Source organism: Salvia splendens, chromosome 4, assembly GCF_004379255.2.
Source record: "Salvia splendens isolate huo1 chromosome 4, SspV2, whole genome shotgun sequence".
NCBI lineage: Eukaryota > Viridiplantae > Streptophyta > Magnoliopsida > Lamiales > Lamiaceae > Salvia > Salvia splendens.
Window position 1 is genome coordinate 11235452 of NC_056035.1, and position 16905 is coordinate 11252356.

Genomic DNA, 16905 nt, shown 5'->3' on the forward strand with positions numbered 1-16905 from the left:
TTTGGAAAAATTCCGAGGGGTCTTCGGCACACCAGTGGGGATGCCGCCGATTCGCCCCTTTGACCATCGCGTGGACCTTTTATCGGGGACCCAACCGGTAAACGTGCGTCCGTACAGATACCCTTCCAGAAAAACGAGATCGAGCGACAAGTCAAAGACATGCTTGACCAAGGGATTATTCAGCGAAGCAACAGCCCGTTTTCGTCACCAGTGCTCCTTATCCGCAAGAAAGACGGCACCTTCCGCTTCTGCATAAACTATCGTGCACTAAATACCGTCACAGTCCCGGACCATTTTCCTATACCCACGGCAGACGAGCTTTTTGATGAATTGGGCAAGGCACGTGTGTTTACTAAGCTAGACTTGCGCTCAGGATACCACCTGATCAGGATGCATGATGGGGACGTCTTTAAGATCGCTTTTCGAACCCATGACGGTCACTTTGAATTTTTGGTGATGCCTTTTGGGTTAACAAATGCCCCTTCCACCTTTCAAGCGGCAATGAATTCTATTTTTCAACCCATGTTGCGCAAGTTTGTCATTGTGTTTTTCGACGACATCCTGGTGTATAGCCCATCGTTGGAGGTTCATGGTGATCACTTGTCCGCCGTCCTCAATGTTTTATAGGAGCACAGCTTCTATGTTAAATTGTCCAAGTGCTCTTTCTGCAGCTCCACCGTCGAGTATTTGGGACACTTGATATGCGACGGGACCCTGAAGGCCGACCCCAACAAAATTAGTGCTATGACGGCTTGGCCTAAACCGAAGAATGTGAAGCAACTCCGTGGTTTTTTGGCCTCACCGGTTACTATCGTCGCTTCATCGCCGGGTACGCCATGATAGCAGCGCCTTTGACGGAGTTATTAAAAAAAGAGGCTTTTGTGTGGACCCCGGCAGCAGATTCTAGCTTCCTGGATCTGAAAGGTGCCATGACAACGGCGCCTGTTCTTCGTCTGCCCGATTTCGCGCGGCCTTTTTGCATAGAGACGGACCCCTCTGATACCGGGGTGGGCGCGGTTTTACTTCAAGATGAGTAGCCAATCGCGTTTTTCAGCAGGAAACTAGGCCCTCGGCGCCGCGTCGCGTCTACATATCACAAGGAGTTGTACGCTATAGTGGAGGCAGTGCAGAAATGGCGGCAATACCTTCTAGGGAGGGAGTTCATTATTCGGAGCGACCAGAAGAGTTTGAAGGAATTGCTCCAACAGATTGTGCAAACACCGGATCAGCAGCTTTATGTGCGCAAACTTATGAAAGGAAGTGCAAATAGAGCAGCTGATGCACTGTCGAGACGCGAGGCCGCCGACCAGGCCGACCCGCAGGATTGCACGGCAGCAGAGGTTGGTGACGGCCTCGGTTCCGACCGGGATGGCGCGCTTTTGGCAGCAGCGGCGCACCCCATTCCCCAATTATTAGATGTGCTTCGTCGGGAAACAGCGTCGTCCCTAGAAATGCGAGAAATCACGGCCGAGATCAAGAAGGGACAGGCACCGCCGCATTTATCTTGGGTAGACGGACTGGTATACTACAACCGCCGCATATTTGTGAGCTCTCGCTCCTCGACCCTGATTCCTATTCTGACAGAATATCATAGTTCGCCATCGGCGGGTCATCCAGGATTTGAGCGCACGTTGCGCCGCGTGGCGGCGGGCTTTTACTGGCCCAACATGAAGAAAGAGGTGAAGAAGTTCGTGGAGGCCTGTTTCGTGTGTCAAACGACAAAGTATTCTACTCAGAAGCCTGCTGGGTTGCTGCAGCCACTTCCAATTCCGTCCCAAGTTTGGGAGGACGTCTCAATGGACTTTATTACGGGCTTGCCTCAATCCCGGGGCTACACGGTAATCATGGTAGTCGTAGACCGTTTGTCTAAGTATGCACATTTCGCGCCGTTGCCTACGAGATTCGATGCTTTGAAAGTGGCTCATTTGTTTATCAACACGGTCGTGCGTCATCACGGTTTTCCGAAAACGTTGGTCTCCGACAGGGACTCGGTGTTCTTGAATCAATGTTGGGAGGAGCTGATGCGCCTTAGTGGCACAAAATTGAATTTTTCGACCGCCTACCATCCGCAGTCGGACGGCCAAACGGAGGTACGAAACAGGGGGCTGGAGCAATATTTACGCGCTTATACTGCCGATCGGCCGGCCAAATGGGCGAACCTTCTCCCGTGGGCTGAAGTCGCACTGAATTGTTTCCATCATGAGGGGTTGGGCATGTCTCCATATAAGGCCCTTTACGGCCTGGAGCCTCCCAGTTTGATCTTTGCGCCCCCTCGGCGTCAACACCGCCCTCGGCGGCGGAGATCATTCGTCAACGGGGGGAGCTTTTGGTGGAGTTACGCAGGAATTTGGAGCGCGCACAGCAGCGTATGCGCGAATCAGCTAACAGTCACCGTCGTCATTTGGAGTTTGAGGCAGGCGACTTGGTTCTTTTGAAGCTCCAGCCATACAGGCAGCATTCGGTGGCTCGCCCTCAATCGGCTAAGCTTGCAAGGCGTTACTATGGCCCGTTTGAAGTGTTGGAGCGTATTGGGCAAGTCGCGTATCGATTGCGTTTGCCGACGGGGAGTAGGATTCATAATGTATTTCATGTTGGACTCCTCCGGAAGTTCGTGGCTGGGAGTGAGGTGGATATGGGCATGGAGCTGCCGTCGGAGTTCTTCGAAGACAGACCAGTAGTATATCCGGTGTGGGTGTTGGACAAAAGGATGTTATGGAACGGCGGTAAGCCCTTGGAGCACGTATTGGTACGTTGGTCGGATGGTACGGAGTCGCCGACGTGGGAACCGCTCGGACTTGTGTAGCGTCGATTTCCCAATGTACTCCTTGAGGACAAGGAGGTCGTTATGAGGGGGGGGGGGTTGATACGGACCCGTTCAGGAGCAACCGCCACCGCTGCTGGTGACGGAGCTGAGCCGTGGGGAAGTGGAGTCGGCAGAGACGATGGAAAGCCCGGTGAAGGAGAAGCAGCCGTCGATCGCAACGACGAGGCCGAAGAGAAACCGTCGCCCGTCAGACTTGTTGGGCGACTACGTTTCCAAGTAGTGATAGGGATAGTCTTTTTATTTTTGGTTATTTATTTCTTATTTTTGGATAGTATCTATTTTTTGATTATTTAATTTCCGTAAAGAGTCGAGCGTAATTATAAGCTCCGTTTCGGGTTTTCTTTGTTGGTTCTTTGCTTCAAACTGCGGAGTTTGATTAATATAAAGAAAGAAGCTGCTTGGGCTATTTCAAATACCACTTCTGGTGGAACTCATGAGCAAATCAAGTAAAATATTTTACTATCAAAGTTGTCGCATATATCATTGATTATAATCAGCATCGGAAGCTGAGTTAACTTATATGGCAGGTTCTTGGTACGTGGGGGATGCATAAAGCCACTTTGTAATCTCCTGATTTGTCCTGACCCAAGAATTGTCACAGTGTGCTTAGAAGGTCTTGAAAACATTTTGAAGGTTGGAGAAGCAGACAAGAATCAAGGGAACTCTGGAGACATGAATGTTTTTGCTCAGATGATTGATGATGCAGAGGGTCTGGAGAAGATTGAAAATCTTCAGAGTCACGATAATAATGAAATTTATGAGAAGGCAGTCAAGATACTTGAAACATACTGGTTAGAGGAAGACGATGAACAGTTGGTCTCTGCTGATGCTGCACAAGATGGGTTCAATTTTGGAGGTGGTGATCTTCCTGTTCCTTCTGGGGGTTTCAAGTTTGGTTGAAGGTAAAGTCTTAATCCACCTATTTGTTTTTGTAGTATATACTTTGTTGTCCAAATTTCAGTAAGCAATGATGTAATGTACGTAGATTTTAAAATTTACAGGATGCATTATATTTATCTCGTTGCGCTCAAAAGTGTTTCTGAGCTGGCTAGTTGAATAGTCATCAGAGTCCGGTGAACTGCAAGTTAGAGTCACAGTTGAACAGAAGCAGTTCATCTTAGCTTAGCTTGTGATATTATCAGCCGGTTCGCGTCGAGCTGTTAGTTTAGACAAATTTTGTGATGCAACGCAAAACTGCCATGAATGTTGCACGCAGTTTCCCCCCTAGAGCTAGAAAGAGTCGAGTCGGGTACATATTGTCCAGATGAAAATCATTTTCATGTTGAGTTGGAATGCTGGGGGAAAATGAAGTCATGTAGTATGTATTTTGTGAAAGTTTGAGTAGGTTATACCTTATGGTCTGAAAATTATTGCTCTGGCAGAAGTATGAGTTCTGCTTCTTGCTCATTTAATGTAAACTAGAAGAATGTGTTGTTTTTCTGAGAAGTACTACTACGTTTTATTGGATTTGTTTGGTCACTTTTTTTGTTTAGCTCTCTCTATTCATACATCTTGGCCTTGGGAGTCCCCAAAATGTCAATGTTGTTTCTATGTGCTATTTAGCTTTTAACGAGGCCACTCTTATTCTGTTATCATGATATTTTATAATTCTTGTACTGATTTCCCCTTTCTATTTATTTTCCAGTCAGCATCTTAAATTTTTGATAAGCCTTATTATTGTTGCCCATTTGCTGCTACTTGGAATAAAACTATTCTATTATATGCTAATCATTATTCGTTAGGATCAATGATGGAAAGTATAATTACTATACCTTTTTATTTACGGATCTGACTATGACAAATAATTGCATAATGATAGTGTTTGTATTAGTAGATTAGAACAAGGGGGATCCTTGGACCACAGCTGCATAATTTATTCACATTCTGTGATAAGAGCTAATGTTTTGTTTAAGTTTACACGTACGCCACTTTTAGCTGTAGGTTAATTAGTTTGATTTTGTGATTCGTAATCTTTCACTTTCTAGACCAGACGTGGCCAATCGATGGGTCGACAAGTCTTTAACTTTTTTTTTGGATGAGTAAATTAATTTAAATTTAAAGACTGCGCCACAAAGAATCTCAGACATTAATCTTTCTACCGTTTAGTCAACTAACACATAGGACAAATCTTAACTAGACTCTTAAGCTTTCAGTTATAAAGTCATCATTCTACTGGCTAGGTTAATCTAACAAGCTTGATAATGGGAAATTGAAAATCAAATACTATTAGTATTCTACCGAAAAGTTATTGGAGTTTTTGAAAATTTATAATTTTTTTATATCTTATATTTTTGAAAAGTCTTACTATAACCCAATAGATAGTGAAGTGTATCTATAAGTGGAAAGAGCTATGGACCATTGTCTGTTCATACCACAACCTGACTAACATGTTCTGTCGTTGTTTCTTACCCTTTCTTCTAAAAATCCATCGTGTAGTAGTAGTAGTAGTATTTTTCTATAAAATACTCTAAATGTTATTCTATACTCCATAATCGACTGTGTGATTTAATAGGGGTGATGTGAAGATCACATTGAAGAGAGAGAGTAATGTTTTGGGTCTGGGAAACATGTCTTATATATTCGAATATACCTTTGGTCGTAGGAGTATTTGAATATGAATCACCCCACAATATCCATGTTTTATCTAGTTATATCACTTTAAGACATCCATATATAATATATGCATCATTTAAATATAGGACATGGAAAAAATCAAATTCACATAGTATTGTAGTACATTTTTTAGTAGCTTCCACTCTATAAACTGATCCAATGCATGACTATACACCAACTAGATTCAGTTATCCCAAAATTTTAATTCCACATCACAATCCCAATTGCGTAAAGAATGTCAACTCTATTCTATTGCACTGTCGAATCAACAATTTTCTATGCCTCTTTTATTAAATGCGATTCTCCTCTTTTAACATACCCACTTTTCTAATTTTCCTTTGGAATTTATTTATGATGGCTTTGTAGTTAGAATAAAGTATACTGAGAGGGGCTCACAGATGATTTCATAACATGAGTAACTCATACCCCTCCCCATATCTCAAGTCCACATCTCCTTTGTCATATTAGTATTTGTTACATTAATCCGACCAGTAATTAGATCGTTCAGCCCGATTAAACTAGTAAGTATAAATCAATAATTTTGTGATACAGACTAAATATGAGAACCCAGCTCAAAAACTAGCTTGTTAGGAGAGAAAGTTCATTTAGTTTATATGACTCAAACCAGTTATTCTCACGATTAATCTGGAATTGAGTTCGTAACACTATGTCGATTCGCTTATCCGTCCAAATTTTAGTGTTTCATCAAAAACCATATGATAATTTTAGTGTTTCATCAAATACCATATGAATTTGAACAATCATTGGCAGATAATTTGAAGAGCCGAGATATCTGCAATTTTGGAAGTAGATGAAGGGCAAAAGCGTCAATACAAGAATAACGTAAAGTCAGCTAGGGTTTCGTGTATGTCTGACTAGTGTCTGTTCACTGATAGTAGCATCTCACTATTTTACATTTCTCGAGAACAAGCACACTCCCACTCCAAATTACAGCCTCATCACTCTTAATAAATCTTCATTTTACTCCAGATCGAATTGAATCATTCATCCGATCATCGCATGGATCTGAAGGTGACAAATCTACCGATCGCCATTTTCACTCCTTTTCTCCGATCATCTTTATTTTAGTAGTAATTTTTAATTTCTCTGAATATCCAGCAACAAATTTCGGAGGAGAAGAAAATCAGATCTTCTTCCCCAAAAAGCTGCACCGATTGTCGCACCACCAGAACTCCTCTCTGGCGAGGCGGTCCTCACGGACCTAAGGTGAAATGCGATCTATTTTCTTATGATTTCATTTTCACACTGATTTTGATCGGTCGAATCTGCAGTCGTTGTGCAATGCGTGCGGAATCAAGTACAACAAGAAGAGGAGAGAGAGCCTTGGATTGGATACAGGAAGCCGGAAAAAGAAGAGGAGCGAAGATCGGAGCAGCAAAGTCGGGGAGATTTTGAAGATGCGATTCATGAGATCAAGTAAGCTGATGAGCAAACTAAGGGAGGAAGAGCAGGCTGCGATTCTGCTCATGGCTCTCTCTTGCGGATCCGTCTCTGCATAGTTCAGTTGTACGTCGCGCTCTTCTTGTAGTACTACGAGAGACTAATATTTGTAGTGAAGAGTAGTGTTAGTAAGTAGGGCTTTTCATTAATTTAATTTAATTTAATTTAATGCTTTCTTTTATTATTACTTTTTCTCAGTGTGAATGTGTGATGTAATGTAATCCGCTAACAATGATTGTTTGACTATATTTTTGGAGTATTAGTGGTTAATTACTTTAATTTATTTGACTTATAGTACTATAGAGGAAAATTGCTTTTGAGGAAAATTTGGGATCGGAAAGGGATTTGAGTGCTATTATAGCAATTAATTATGATGGACCTAACTTGCATCTTTCTTTCCGTTCAAGCAAACAAAATCCTAGAAATCATTTCTTGTCTTGGATTCCTAAAACTTTTATTGAATTTAAGTACATAATAAATTTAGTGGCCCTTCTACAATCTGAAAAATGAGCTTTTTTATAATGAAAATATTATATTCAAAAATCAAATTCTGATAGATTGGAACTTGACACATTTGACTTCGGATAATTTTCGTTTTATAAGTTAGTCAACACATACAAAATAAGATGTCTTCGCTGTCAATATTTTTCTGTCATCTGAAAAATAGAGGTCTCGAATACACTACCTATGAAAATAGAAAATTCATTTAAATTTTTTGAAATAGAATGAATTATTTATCCATAACTCAATACGTACATCTAAGGGCATCCGCAATGGGGCGGACGATAGACCGCCCGATGCCTCGGGCGCGACATCGTCTGCCACTGTGGGTGTGCGGACGATGCCCGATGCATCGTTCGCGGACGATACGTTGACGATAGGGCATCGTCCGCTCCATCGTCCGCCCACTGTGGGCGACGCGGAAGATGGCGTGGACGATGCAATGCGTTTTCATTTTTTTTCATTTTTTTGTCTATTTAAACCTCGTTTCTCATTCTATTTTCATACGAACATTTCTCTCATCTCTCACTTTCCATACGAATATTTCGATCATCTCTCACAAACAAAAATGAACCACAACGACGACTGGAGTACCTCGGAGGGTGTGAGTCGGCTCTGGATCTGGCATGCTTACTTCGGTGTAGCGGGGTCGAACAATGACATCAACGTCCTCAGCTCATCCACCCTCTTCACTGAGCAATGCAATGACAACGGCCCGGCCATCGAGTTCACTGCCAATAGGCGCCAATATCACATGAGGTACTATTTGGCCGATGACATATACCCAAGGTGGCCTGTTTTTCTGAAGACGATCAGCTGCCCAATGGGTGAGAAGAGAGTTTTGTTTGCGCAAAAGCAGGAGGCGGCGCGGAAGGATGTGGGCATTTGGTGTGCTCCAATCACGGTGGGCAATAGTGAAAGGGCCGGCGCGTCTCTGGTTCAAGGAAGAAATCGCCGATGTCATGTATGCGTGCATAATCTTGCACAACATGATAGTCGAACACGAAGGTGGAAGCATCACCGATTGGGCCGATGATGAAGGTGGATCTAGCTCCAGCACAGCGACCGCGCCCCACGCTCGAGGATTACCGGCGAGCTTCAATGAGGTTCTATCTAGACATGTCTCAATGCGCAACCAACAAGACCATGCTCAGCTCATGAACGACATGATTGAACAAGTTTGGGACCGTAACCGCCGTCGTTAAGAATGTGTATTTTTTAAATTCGTATTGTAATGTATTAATTTTAAATGAAATGAAGGTTTTTCCCAATTTTTGTAGTTATTTAAATATTCAAATAAAGAAAATGCTTAGGGCGGCTTATAGGGCGCCCCACTGCAGGTGGAAGCTCCATATGCACCTCCACATCATCATTTTATCCTCCTACCCTATAGGGCGCCCTATGCACCGCCACATCATCATTTTATCCTCCTACCCTTCCACCTGCAGTGGGGCTCCCTATAAGCCGCCCTAAATGCCGCCCTATAGGTTTCACTATTGTTTTGTACAGACCACGGTTTTACCCAAGATGGCGTTTCTTAAAAATGCCAACGGGATTGGCGAGTCGATACAGACCACGGTGGCATTTTTAGTCAGACTATTTGCCTTCCAATTTCAGCCAACCGTTTCTACCCGATCTGCTTATTACAATGCTCAAAACATAATATTGCAATCATTCCCACTTCAAAAATATATTTATGAATAGAAAGAGGAGTTGTAAAATTATCAAATATAAAGATTACAAGGTTCACAAACACGAAGTTCAACTTAATAAACAAATAAAAATAGTTGTAGTTTAGTTCAATCGTCTTGCCTTTTCCGCATAAACAAACCACGGATCCCTTTCCCGATTCTGGAAGTAGGGAGTCTAGAGGGGAGAGTATCTTGAACAACTGCATTCTCTAAATCCACCCCAAAAAAGTCATCTCGCACAGAAGACAGAGGTGGAGAATGGTGGACATCACTGAGACCAATATCTTCACCTGTACCACCAGTATGGCTGACAGAATGGCGACCTTGAACTGCAGATCTAGGTGGAGGTGGAGGCATAAAATCTTCATCGGAATCATCTACCAAATGAGCATCCATCCTTGAAGATGACGACTCTCTACAAGCAGTTTTCTTCTTTCCACGTCGCTTCCCTTTTTGCCTCACGGGCATGTCAATGTCCAGCTCAGAGCGTTGGGAAGGACGGTAGTCCATCATCTCAGTCTCCCCAAGTATCTGCAGACCATCTTCAACCATCCTCGAAATTGTGAACAAATCCGGTCGTCCTGTCATATCTTGCCCACTTAGAAAGTGGCGTATTTTTTGTAGCGTCTCCACCTATAATTTTCAAAGTTAATTACATTTCATCATATGAATTTAAATAATTTACCGCTGAGCTATGAGAGGATGCCGTTTCATGGAAGCCCTCTTAAGCATGCACGCCAGGTTTAGTTAAGTACACCACAGTTATTCGGCGAAACCAATCCATATATTTATCAGTTGCAATAGGCTCATTTGAGTACTCCAGATCAGTCCACACCAAGTTGTGCCTATTGTCTCAATTCTGTATATGATTGGCGTGGTACTCAACCCAATTTCGGCCAGATTTGCCACGACGATCCTGTTTCACAAAATCAGAACCGTGGAACCGGTTGAGAAGCGGGATATACGGTTGGACAATCTCAAATTATCGCAACACTCACTGTGGCAAGTGTGGCTCAACCATATTCTAGCAAATAAGGGTTGTGATCGACGTCCATATAAGACGACCGTCAACACAAATATCCGGCAAGTTTCGCATGACATAAGGCCTCCAAATAAACTACATATAAAACAAATTTAGTCAAAATAAATTCAATTAAAACAGCAAACAAAAAACATTTTAGCTTAGATAAATTACTTGGTTGGCGTGCATTCTGGAGAACTGATCTCTGAAATTTTCAATGCAATGCCCGGGTGCTTTTACATATGACTTCGGACCACTCCATCTAAAAAAATTAAATTATGAGTGAATAACACGGAAATTAATGAAAATTACGCTTAAAAAATTAATTAGTGAACAACTTACGCGACTGCACATGGTGCGTAGTCTATATGCACGGGATTTAGCATATTCGGTCTTATATTTGGAATTCTCTCCCAAGCCCACAGCTGTAACAAAGTACAAGCTCCCCCGACATCGCTCCTCCTAGCAAGAGCAGCTTCACATAAATTGTGGTACGAGCAAGCAAGCGTCGCACCACCCCATCTATAGCTAGCACATCGTTCTACATCCATGAAAAATTGCAAGTAGAAGAATGGAATTTTATTTCCGGAGGCGTTCGGGATCATTAGACCACCAAGTAACAGCAGACAATAAACACGAGCACGTTGAACATATATATACTGGTCGTGTTCATCACTCAACTCAATCCTCAGTTGATTTGATAAGCTTGTCTGCTTCCAAACCATTTCTTTCAGCTCAACTGTATCTGATACAAATCCAAGATAATCCAAAGACAGTTGCATCCAATAGTTGGCTGCCCCATAAGACCTCCAAGTCTTCCAAAGTCATTGTCGCTTCACCGACTGGAAAGTGAAACGTGTAAGTCTCTGGCCTCCAGCGTTCAATCAACGCGGTAATAAGATGGTGGTCAACGTCCTTTGGTTGACCACACCTCAATATACTGCCGAACCCCATCTCGTCTACTACTGCCAATACACGGGGATGTATGGGAACATCCCAAATTATTCCGTCATATCTTCTACAGCGGACGTCTTCTGTTTCAACTCCTGCCCATATATTATTAGAGACGTGTTGTCTCTGAAGATACAAGACGGAAGGGTCCTTAGGACCACATAAGAGTCTTCGACGAGAACTCGAAGATGATGCCATAATTCACCTACACAACATTCACAATTCAAATTAAACAATACACAAACCCACACCAATTTCAATAATTGGATACTATTTAAGCCAATATCACAAAATGGAACACCAATATCAAATAATGCACAATACACAAATGCACAAATTCACCTACACAACATTACACAAATTCACCAACACAACATTACACAAAATTATAACACAATTCACCTACACAACATTAACAATTCAAACTAAACAATATACATCAACCTAAACAATTTCAATAATTTGTCACTATTGAACCCAATATCATATAATGTAACACCTAAACCCAAATAATGCAACATCAATTTAAAACCCACATAAACCAAATCAAGTTGCCCAATTTTTAAGCTAGAACAACACTAGAGTTTAGGTTTTTAATCAAATTTATACCCTAACTAAACACCAATATCTCAACTATTAATCAACAATAATGTCATTCAAACAAGCCAATATGCTAAATAATAATGCAACCCATAATTTCAACTCAATTTACAACCCAATACAAACCCTAAATAACTATCAAACAATTACTCTATAATGTAAAAGATAAGCATACTAACCGAAAAGTATATGAAATATGGGGAAGAATAGCACTGATTGATGGAGGGAGGGCGAAATCACGGAGAAGATGGCGAAATCACAGAGAATGGGCGTTGTGTGGATAAATCGTGATGTGTGTGTGGTCTGAGTTTCACGATTTAGGGGATGAGAGTCTGATATATCATTCTGCCTAAACACGCCAATGCAGTCGGCGTTTCTAACTTAAAAACCCGCCAACAGGACTGATGTCTCTACCTTAACACGCCAATGCAGTTGGCGTTTCTAACTTAAAAACGCCAGCGGGATAGGCATTTATAAATTAAATTTTTGGATATATTTTAGTCGAAATTAACTTAACACGCCAACATAGATGGCATTTTTCATTTAAACACGCCAACCAAGTGGGCGTGTTACGCTAAATACTGTATTTGTATAAAATAAGATGAAATTGTAAAACGCCAAAACGGTTGGCGTGTTTACTTAAAAACACGCCAATGTGGGTGGCGTTTTTCCCATGGATGGAAGAAATAACAAAATGGGTACTTTTCGTTATTATAGTTGTAGAGTGCCCCACTGATCCGATTTTCTCCCCCATAAGTCACTATGGATATATTCCAGAGGAGAGGTAGAAGAGTGAATACCTAATGGAAATGGCTTCTTCTTTGCCTTGCTCTAGATGCACTGCTCACAGAAACCATGGCCCGCTTGATGTATCTCCAGAGATAAGACCCTTCTTGGCTAACTCTTTTAGACTTCCTTCAGCTGGATGTCCCAACCGCAAGTGCCATAACTTCAAATTCTCAGCAGCTACTGAATTTGAATCACTAATCACAACCTCTCCTAGCAAATAGTAAAAGCTGTTTCTCCTTTCAGTTGTCATAACTGTTTGCTGACCTTTCTTGATCATCATTCTTCCCCAAGAGAAGAAAATGAAAAACCCTTTACTTCCAGCAAACCTAATGATATGAGATTCCTCTTGATTTCAGGAATGTATCTCACATCACTGAGCACTTTCACAGATCCATCTGCCATCTTGAACTTCACCATCCCAACTCCTTTAACATTGCAGATTTGGTTGTTTCCTAAGAGCACAGTTCTAGTGGCAGGATTTAATTCTTGAAACCAGTGCTTGTACGGGCACATATGAAAACTACACCCCGAATCCATTATCCAAGATCTACTTACTCCACCATCCATTACATTCATTATTTCTGGAAGTTCTACTCCCTCAACACAATCTGCATTGTTCTGATTTTTGCCCTCAGATGCTTGCTTCCTTTTCCAAGCAGAACAATCCTTCTTGAGGTGTCCTGGTTTCTTGCTCCAGTGACATGATCTTGTTTCCTTTGTTTCAGAACTTGAGGCCTTAGCATCATCAGATTTCTTCTTGAACTTAGGCTTCTTGAACTTCTTGATGTGCAGGCTCTCAGCTGCAATTTCTTGTGGCTTTGATGATCCCTTCTGCAGCTCTTTTGCTCTTAATGCAGCCTTCACTTCAGATAAGGTGATGGTTTTCTCCCTCCTATACACCATGGCATCAAGAAGGTGATCAAAACTCTTCAGTAGAGCATTAAGCAGCAAAATGGCTTGATCTTCATCTCCTATTGTAACATCAATATTTTCTAAATCATCAACCATTTTAGAAAACTCCTCCATCTGATCACAAACGCCTTTATCTTCCTGGAACCTATAAGCGTACAACCTCTGCTTCATGCACAACCTATTCGCCAAAGATCGAGTCAAATAAAGACTCTCCAACTTGGCTATAACGCTGCTGCTATAAAGGAGAGTTTTTGGTTGAAGGGGATGCTGTCTGATCTTGGTATTGAGCAAGCAGCTGTAGCAGTCGGCTGTGATAATAACAGTGCTATATACCTAGCTAAGCACCAAGTTTATTACGAGAGATCTAAGTACATTGATGTGCGCTATCACTTCATCAGAGAGGAGATTGAAAAGGGCAGTGTGAGGGTTTTCAAAGTTCACACATCAGAGAACCCTGCTGATATGTTAACAAAGCCATTGCCAAAGGAAAAGTTCCTGCTATGTCTGAAGTTAGTAGGGTTGGAGATGAGAGATTCAGTTAGTGATTGAGTAATCAAGGTGTAGTTTGTGATAGCTCAAGATAGTAACCAGGCTGCTCTAATATGGAGCAGGAAACTCAATAAATGAAGAAGAGTTCGGCTGCAGGCAACACCTTGTTTTAGCAGCCGTTGGATGATAAGTAGTTAGATGGATCTTTTCTTTGCCGTTAGAGTAGTGTAGACTTTAGTCTTCTATTTAAAATAGCGGCTGATTAGTTTCGGGGATCTCAATTGTATTTTTACGCTTTCTCTCTCAGCTTGAGTTCCAGTAGTGAATAAAGAGATTCGACTTCCAGCTCATTCCATTCTTCGATTAATTGTTGTTCTTCTTTCAATTCGTTCCTCAATTGCTAACAAAAAGCATCTTTAAAAATCTCGTGTCATCATCCAAGTGTAACTTCTACACGAGGGAGTATTATCTATAAGTGGCATAAAAACCTGTAAATCTCTTCATGCTCTTTGTGACTGAATTTCTAACTACTCTTACTCATTCTTCTCCTCTGACGATATTACGTTAGCCATTTTTTGTGATTGAATTTATAGAAATTGTCCATCCCTGTGAAATATAAACTGCACCACAGCTGAAATTTAACTGTCACTAGAATTTCGCCATGATTTGGTACACATTTACGTTTTATTACTTTCTTGATTAAAATTAATAAAAATGCGTTTTTGTTGTTCTTGATTAGATTTTTGAGAATTTGTCCGTCGCATGCACTTTTTTTTTATATTGCGTGTATTCATTTTTCATTAATTTAATCTTCTTCTAATGACAGAATAATGAGGCTCCATAAAAAAACTGGATTTTATTGGACATAAAAGATTATCGTTCCTTGTAATTTTAGAACCGTTGCAACTTTAACTATAAAGCGTTTGCAATATTAGTATATCAGAACTTAATATTTCATTCACTCTATAACATAGGCTGGTACCTTATTTTCTCCGATTCATTTCTTGAAAAGTACGTTACAAAATCGAAGTTATTTTCAATAATTGAAATTGAATACAATAAAGTAATTACACGCTATGAGTAACGGCTAGAGTATCTACTTAATTTAGCTTAATGTGAAAATGAAAAATAAAAACTTTTAAAGTCGTTTCACCTTAAAATTGGTTAATATTCAGATATATCAAACTCGTATTTAAGTAACTCATGCACAATTTTTTATGCATTTATAATTACAAATATGTCAATTAAATATGAATTTAAATCAATATTTCTAGTACTCCTATAATTGTAAATATTGGGCCCTAAAATTATACTTCAATAATGGAGTATATATGTGATCCTGTCTTTAGATGGTCTTGGATCTAAATAATCATAAATATTGGGCCTTAAAATTAAAATATCATAAATTCAATTACCAGTCCAGTCTACGTTCTAGCTAACCATAATAATAATGGAGCATGAGGTATTCCAACCAAAATATTCATCCGTTTGGTAATACTTCAAAACTTGGAACGAATTACTACTTTATTTTATTAATTCATTGGTACCTGAATTGCTTCAAAAGTTGGAATGAAATTCCATAATTTGGTAAAAAAAAAATATCTATAATACTGAATTATTTGCTTGATGAATACCCTTCTCGAAATGTCCACATAATGGAGATTTAGAATCCTTGCACGACATAGATGTCAGATTTGGCTAAATAGATTTTAGTAACATATAAGTCCTACACATTAAAAACATTTATTTCAAACGTACTGCATTGTAAATCATGTCATATTAATGAAAGTCCTACATGCTACAATGAATCGTACTACAATGTAAAGTCACAATAGCAAAAATCTCTGCTAACAATTAAACTATAGGCGATTGCAGATTGTTTCTAAATCTATACTTGAATTATTTGCGAACTGTTGTGATTCAATTTTTTATTCAAAAAAATATATATATTCATTAACATCAAAAATTTCGACATGATTTTGATGAGATTCATCAACTTAAAATATATTCATCTTCAAGTAATGCCATGTTTTAAGTTAATAATAAGGATAACTGCTAAAAATTAACGAACTTTTACCATAGTTTTATTTATTCACAAAATTTGATAATTTACTACTCCAATAATAGCACTAAATGGTTTTATTTGTTTAATCTCCACCAACATCGTTTCTCACGTGATATGTGCAAATATAGCATTGCCAATATGCAAACAAAATCATGCCACGTCTTTTGTTGGATCCTTTTATAAAAAAATTATAGTACTAGTATTATTTTCCAAGTTAAAATCAAATCGGGTCAAAATTAGTGATTTCATTAACAGCCCTCAGTATATAACTTTTAAATTAAAAATAATCATTTAGTTTATAAATTTTCACATATTTATCATAACGTAAGCATAATATATAATGACTTAGGCCCTAATCTTTCCAATTATTTCACATGTTTGCCGCAATACTAGACTTGCTTTTGCCTAGTTAGCACTCCGATTTCATTAATTTGTAACACATCATCTTAGCTAAGTTCATACACATGAAATTTACAAAATGCGTCATTATTTGTTAATTGAAATAATGTAAGTACTTATGTAAGTGGTGTGGATTCGTAAGTTATTACTACTAGAAAACTACCCAATTCCTATATCGAGAATATTATTATTATTAATCATTTAAAAGATTAATTGGGCTTGATTTATCAATATTAGTAGTGCTAATAAAAGATTAATTGGGCATGATTTATCAATATTAGTAGTGCTAATATTATACTCCCTCATTCTTTTAAAATTGAGTTATTTTTCCATTTCAAGAAGTTCTTTTATAATTGACTCATTTCCATATAAGGAAGTACTTAATAATTAACTCACTTTTTTTTCATACTCCATTCTCTTTACTTTATTCATTTTTCAATTTTATTATTTCTACTATTTTTTTCTTTTCCTTATTTTATTTAAGAGGATGTTCGTTTTGTAAGATTGTATTCATGAATTAAATATATAGTGTGTTTGGTTTATGATATTCAATCTCACAAGTCAATCATTTGATAGAGAATAGTACTCC

The 16905-nt window shown here is 39.7% G+C and overlaps 1 protein-coding gene across 1 annotated transcript; it reads left to right on the forward strand.

Moving 5' to 3' along the window:
* The first annotated feature begins 6295 nt into the window (after window positions 1-6295).
* Window positions 6296-7082, forward strand: LOC121799595 (GATA transcription factor 15-like). The gene is made up of 3 exons (XM_042199001.1): window positions 6296-6469; window positions 6557-6664; window positions 6730-7082. The coding sequence occupies exons 1-3, from the start codon at window positions 6458-6460 to the stop codon at window positions 6955-6957; spliced, it is 348 nt and encodes a 115-aa protein (XP_042054935.1). The 5' UTR covers window positions 6296-6457; the 3' UTR covers window positions 6958-7082.
* The last annotated feature ends 9823 nt before the right edge of the window (window positions 7083-16905 follow it).